We start from the raw sequence: 6,821 nt of genomic DNA on the forward strand, positions 1-6,821 counted from the left end.
TTTTTTTTTGGTTAATCTTGTATATATATGCTACACTTTTTTTTTTTTTAAATAAATATTTATTTCTATTTCTGTTTATTTTAAATAATATACATTAGTAGTAGTTTTTATTTTTATTGTATTCAATTTTACTAGAAATTTAAAAAAAAAAGGGAAAAAAAAAAAGCATATATACACAAAAAGTATATATAAACATATAACTATATATATATATATATAAATATATATATATATATGCATGTTTATATAATTTTATACATGATGAATAAAATATAAAAATATTTTAATTAAAAATTAATAATATAAACAAAGATGAACTGTTATGATAACATAAGTAATAGTGATAGTAATAGTATCAATTTAAAAAAAGAGTTACATAATACTTTAGTTGTAATAGGATTTATTATAGAAACAATATTAAATGATAATAACATATTAGAATCTGTGAATATAAATGATATTTATAAAACATTGTATGATATATTTAAAAGTAGATATATGTGCATATTAAGTAATAGTAATTCATATAAAGAAAAAGATAATACTGATCAAAATAAGGAAAATTTATTAAATGAGGAAATTAAATTAAAATTTACAAAAATATTTTATGGTCAAAAAAAAAAAAAGGAGCTTATTACTATTAAAAATTTAAGTTGTATTAAATATGCAATTGCAGGATGTATATATTTACATGGGAAAATATCAAATAAAAATATTTCATTAAGAAATATTTTAAATATAATTGATTATAATATATCTCTATTAAATAATAATATATATACAAAATATGGCATATCTAAAAGTTATATTAGAGATGTAACTTCTAGCATAAATCATTATAAACCTATTATTAAGGAAAATATATATCATGAGAAAGAAGAAAGTTTAAAGATGGAAAGAATTTGTTTATATTCTTCACGTTTTAAATTATCTAACAATATATCAAAGTATTCTTTATTATATGAATTAATGTTTATAACGAGATCACCTTTTATAATAAATAAATTTCTTTTTTCAGTCTTTAACGATGTTATTTGTATACCAAATATAAATGATAAATACAACGATGTTGTTATTGTCATATCTTGTATCCTATTTGTAAATCATTTTTTTTATCATATTAATCAAAAATATAAAATAAATTCTCAATTTTTTTGTTTTATTAAGAAAATATATCAATATCAAGTTGAAAAAATTATGAACATATTTCTACTTTTAAATACAACTAATCATATACAGGAAGTTAAAAATATTATTTCACTCATGAAAAAAATTATATACTTATATTCTATTAAATATTAAAATATATTTAAAATTTAAAAAAAATGAAAAAAAAGAATATATAAATGGTTATATTTCATATATGTTATCTATTTTATTCCTTTTTTTTTTTTTTTTTTTTTTTTTTTTTAGTTATATACTATATATATATATATATGTATATATATAAAAAGAATATATAAATTCTTTTATTATATACATATATATTTAGTAATTATTATATTTTTCTGGTTCATTTTGTTTCATTTAGTTCATATATATTACCAATGTATATAGAGATATTTTTATTTTTTTTTATTTGAATAAAATTCTATAAAGTTTAATAATAATATAGTATTTATATATAAAAAATGTTTTTAATATGCATATGCATACAATTTTTTTTTTTTTTTTTTTTTTTTTTTGTTATAATTTTTTAATATATAATAATTAAATTAGACATCGTTCCTATTCATCTAATAGATTGCTTATTTCAATTTTTTTTTTTTATTGCATTTCATACTTTTAATATAATTTTTTTATAATATATAATAGTCATATTTTTCTAAAACTGTTTTTTTTTTTTTGTGCTTAAATTTTCCTATTTAAAACCCTATGGCTATTTTAAAATTTACATTTTATAATTATATCTCTAAAAAAATAAAATTAAAATAAAATATATGCATATTGTTTTAAAAAAATATATTTTATGTATCTCAGATGCATTACCAAATTTTTTTTTTTTTTTTTTTATTAAACTTTTAAAAGGTAATATTTTAAAAAAATATTTTTTATAATAATGAAAATAAAAGGACTTATAATTTAAATGAGAAGCTACATATTCATATATAATATTCCATTATTGTTAAATATTTATTTCTTTTTGCTTATTTTTTTTTTTTTTTACTATTTTGTGTTTCTTGATATATTTTTTTAATTTTTTATATAATCTGTCTAAATTTTCAAATATTATATTTTTAAAAATTTTGAATTGAAAATATAATACCATTTGTTAGTTTTTAAATAAATATATAGAACAAATACATTTATATATAAATTACCAGATTTTTATATATAGAGAGAATTATAAATTAATATAAATAAATTTATATAAATGTATAAATAATAAAAAGTTTTCATAACAGAAGAAAAATAAATATATAAAGGGTTATAAAGTAAGAAAGAACATAATAAATGTAGATTAAAGTTGTATGAACATAAGTAAATTTAAAACCTAAAATTAAGAAACATATATAAATAGAATTTTATTTATATCTTTATACCAAATATTTTATTAGTTTATATATATATATATATATATCATTTTATTAAATATGAATAAACTACAATATATGAAAGATGACAAAGTCGAATATGAAAAGTTTCTCAAAAGATGAATATGATAAAAGTGAAGATTCAGATAAGGAAATAATGGTTATAAATAGAATGCTAAAGTCAAAAATATTTTTACAGTCTAATAATAATAATAATAACAATTATATTAATAAGAAAATAATTAAAAGGAGTACAAATATTTATAATACAAAAGAAAATTTTGATAAAAATAAGCAGAATGCAAATAAATTAAAAAAATCATTAAATTTTCAATCTAAAAAAATAGAAAATGAATTTCACGAAAATCTTTCTTTAAAAGATAAACAGAATTGCATTAAAAAATTAGAAAAAATAAATATTAAAAAAAAAAAAGAGACAGAAAATAAAGATTTAAATAAAAATGAAAATAAATTCAAAGGAAATGAAAAAAGTGAAAATGATAAATGTGATAAGTTAAACTCTTTTAAAGAAATGGAAAGTATAAGTAAAATTAACGATAACTGTATAAATCATAATAATGCAAAAAATTGTATAACTAATAAATCCTTCGAAAAAACGAATGATAAAATAATTGATCAACAAAATAATTGTAATAATAATGAAAAAGGAGTAAATAAAAATTTATATAAAATCGATGAGAATAATAATTTCAATAATTCTTATTCATATGATAAAATAGTAGAGGGATTAGGATATGATTATAAGAAAAAAAAAGAAGAAAATAATATAGAAAGCACTTCATATATAAATATAAAACAAAATAATGATTACTGCATAGAAGAGAATATAGAAGAAAAAGACTACTACTTGAATAAAAATTATATTTATGAATCAAGTAAATGTATATATTTACAAAAAAAAAATAATAATATTATAATAAATGAAGATAATTCGTCAGTGATAAAATATGATGAATTTGAATTGGAAGAAATAAATAATGAATTAGAAAGGATTATTGAAGAAGAAAATTATATACAAGAACAAATTCTTCATTTAACTGATAAAGAGCTCGAATTAGCTATAAAAATAAAAAAAAGCCAACATAGTAAAAAATTATTAGAAAAAGAGAATACAAAAAAAGAATGTGAAGAATATATAGAATAAAACAATAATTATAAAAAGGAGAAAACATACTTTTTCCACCATATATATTATAATGAACAAAAATCTTTCAAGTTTCATATAATTAAATTATAATTTTTCCCTTTTTTATCTTCAGAAAATCTTTGATTATTAATATATTCATTTATCCTCTATATATTGTTTAATAGGAATCTTCAAATATTTGAATTAACTTAAAAGACCTCAAAAAATAGATAAGAAAAATAGATCAACAATAATATATGTATCATTAATAATTTTCATAGAAAGAAAAAAAAAATTTACATTATATATTAAAATTAAGTTGTACAACAGACTACCACTATAGTTTTTTTTTTAAATTTTTTCAGTGAAATTCTTTTAAAAAGTTCATTAAAATATTTAGAAAAACAAGATTTATTAAAAGTATTTATTATGTAAAAAAAAAAAAACATATAAACATGTTAAACGGTTGTTATACTAACCTTTTGAATTTTGTATTTTCCTTTATATATAAAAGATCATTAATTTAAAAATAAAATGAAAAACCATTAACATTTAACGTCTACAATAAACACTGATAATATTTTTTTTTTAAAAAATTTAATTCATAATAATGAATAATATAATAATTTCTCTCTATATTTTTTTTATTCTTTTATACAAAACAATAAATTTCATTAATAAATATTTATATATATATATATATTTATATATATTTATATATATATTTATATATATATATATATATATCATATACATCCTGAATAAAGTGATATAAAAAGATAAAGCTAGTAAAAGGACAAATAATCTTTAAATGTATAATTTTTTTTCTTTTTTATAGTCTAATTCTTTTATAAATTTCTTCTCTTTTTTCTTGGTTTTTTTTTTTTTTTTTTTTATTTTTTTTTTCAAGAAAAAAAATAAATTTTATTCATAAATAACTGAATGCAATTTGAATGTAATTTTTTTTTTTTTTTTTTTTTTTTTTAAATGTATTGATTTCCTAGTTTTTTAGTGCTAAAAAAATAAAAAAAAAAAAATAAATTTTTATTTATTGTTTTTACAAATTTTGATTATATTTTTTCTTTAAAAAATTAAGTTGTTTTAAAGAAAATTAAAGAAACAAAAATTTAATTAAATGCACATAAAATTTTTATATTCTTAAATGAATAAATATCTTAATAAAAATAAGTACATGAAAATTGTACTTACATCACATATTATTTAAAATATGTATTTTTTTCAACTTTTTAAATAAAAATTGTTATTTGCACATAGATAATTCATTAAAATAAATTATTTATTATGGAAAAAAAAAATGATTTAATTATTAACAAATTAAATTTATTATACAAAAAAAATTAAATGCATATTTTTGTTTTTTTTTTTTTTTTCTTTTTATCATAGCATTTTATTTTTTAATTAGTAATATATATAAAATGGATATAATATATGCATTTTTTAATAAATTATAAAAACAAAATTTTTTGTATATCAGTAGTTGTAAGACATAATTTGATTATTTTTAAGAGAATCACATATATATCAAATAGTATACATAAAAAAAAATAAAAAAAATTATGAAAATATAAAATATATTATCAAAACGTTATATATACAAAGACATAACACTTCAGGAAAAACTAAATGAAATATATATATTATATAAATAATTAATAACAATACTAAAAAAATCATAAACTTATATTGTATTTTTTTTTCTGTTATATATATATATATATATATATATATATATATATATATATATATATATATATATATATATATATATATATATATATATATATATATTTTAAAGTATAAAAATACAATTTCATTTTTAATTATATATTAAATATAAAAAATGTGAGGTTATAATTTATATTCTTTTTATAAACAAGTAATTTTAAAAAATTTAGTATTTCTATGAAAATTTATATTTTTAATTATATATACATATGTACATATTTAATAACATTCAGTTATTAATATATAATAAATTTTATACTTTTCTAATTTTATGTGTATAAATTATTTTTAATATACTTAATATATTCATTATTTCATTTTTAGTATATATATTAATTTACATTATTATTTTATATTTTACTAATTCCTGTACTTATTTTTCTATATTCTGTGTTTTTTTTTTTTTTTTTTTTTTTTTTTTTTTTTTTTTTTTTTTTTTTCTTTTATTTAAATAACAGTATTAATATTAATTTGTTTAAATAAATTTTTTTTTTTTATTTTTTTTATGAAAGTGAGGTAATTAATATAGTCTATATTCTAAAATTTACTACTAGCTAATAGAATGATTATTAAGTAAAACTAAATTTTAAATAAAATACAAGTAAATTCATTTATATATTTACGTATATTGAAAAATAAAAAAAAATAAAACATTTTCTATTTTATTTCATGTCAAGATGCTTTTGAATATATAAAAATATGAAACAAACGAAAAGATCAAGACTCATAAATTCATCCATTTCTTATGATAGTTCAGGTACTTAAAACTAATAAAATTAGAAAGATATTTTTAAATTTATATGTAATAATTTTTTTATATGAGGATATTTATAATATATTTTTATTTCATACATATTTAGTTTATTTTTTTTTTTTTTTCGTTAATTCATTTAAAACATTTATGTATAAATATATATATATATATATTATATATATTATATCTCTTTAAATATATTTAAAAAAAAACAACAAAAAAAAAAAAAAAAAAGATAGCAGATTTGATGATTCACATAAGAAAAGAGGTGATACACATCATTTAGTAAGTAATTCATCTAAGAGAAAATATAATATGGTATCTAATAATTCTAATAACAATAATTTAAATATGTCTAAAGGAAAAAGAGGTAAACCAATATTTGATTCTTCTGATTCTTCTAATGAAGAAAAATATTGTAAAAATTCTAAAAAGAATTATAAATCACACTATTCAGAGAAAAGTCCTGACAACGGTTCATATAAAAAAATAAATTACGAAAAAGAAAAAAGTAAACAAAAATTAAAAAAAGATCAAAAGAAAAATTATAAAGAAAATATAAATTCATTTAGTTCTCATAATTCTACTAGTAGCAATTCTGATACGAAAAATATTGATGCTAACTCTTTCAGTGAATCAA

At 14.8% G+C, this 6,821-nt stretch overlaps 3 protein-coding genes across 3 annotated transcripts in view; all 3 read left to right on the forward strand.

Annotated features, from left to right (window-relative positions):
- Positions 1–312: 312 nt before the first annotated feature.
- PGAL8A_00341300 (conserved Plasmodium protein, unknown function) lies at positions 313–1,302 on the forward strand (the record flags this gene model as incomplete). Its single annotated transcript, XM_028672449.1, has 1 exon — positions 313–1,302. One exon carries the CDS (start codon positions 313–315, stop codon positions 1,300–1,302), a length of 990 nt encoding a protein of 329 aa, XP_028529000.1.
- Positions 1,303–2,619: 1,317 nt separating this feature from the next.
- Positions 2,620–3,699, forward strand: PGAL8A_00341400 (conserved Plasmodium protein, unknown function; the record flags this gene model as incomplete). Its single annotated transcript, XM_028672450.1, has 1 exon — positions 2,620–3,699. The coding sequence occupies one exon, from the start codon at positions 2,620–2,622 to the stop codon at positions 3,697–3,699; it is 1,080 nt and encodes a 359-aa protein (XP_028529001.1).
- A 2,797-nt stretch (positions 3,700–6,496) lies between these two features.
- CLK3 (serine/threonine protein kinase, putative) overlaps positions 6,497–6,821 on the forward strand; it is a gene marked incomplete at both ends in the record, with an annotated part of 3,420 nt that continues 3,095 nt past the window's right edge. The window contains one exon of the mRNA XM_028672451.1: positions 6,497–6,821. Within this exon, the coding sequence (XP_028529002.1) occupies positions 6,497–6,821 (325 nt within the window).

This window comes from Plasmodium gallinaceum (genome assembly GCF_900005855.1).
Source record: "Plasmodium gallinaceum strain 8A genome assembly, contig: PGAL8A_v1_98, whole genome shotgun sequence".
In the NCBI taxonomy this organism is placed as follows: Eukaryota; Apicomplexa; class Aconoidasida; order Haemosporida; family Plasmodiidae; genus Plasmodium; species Plasmodium gallinaceum.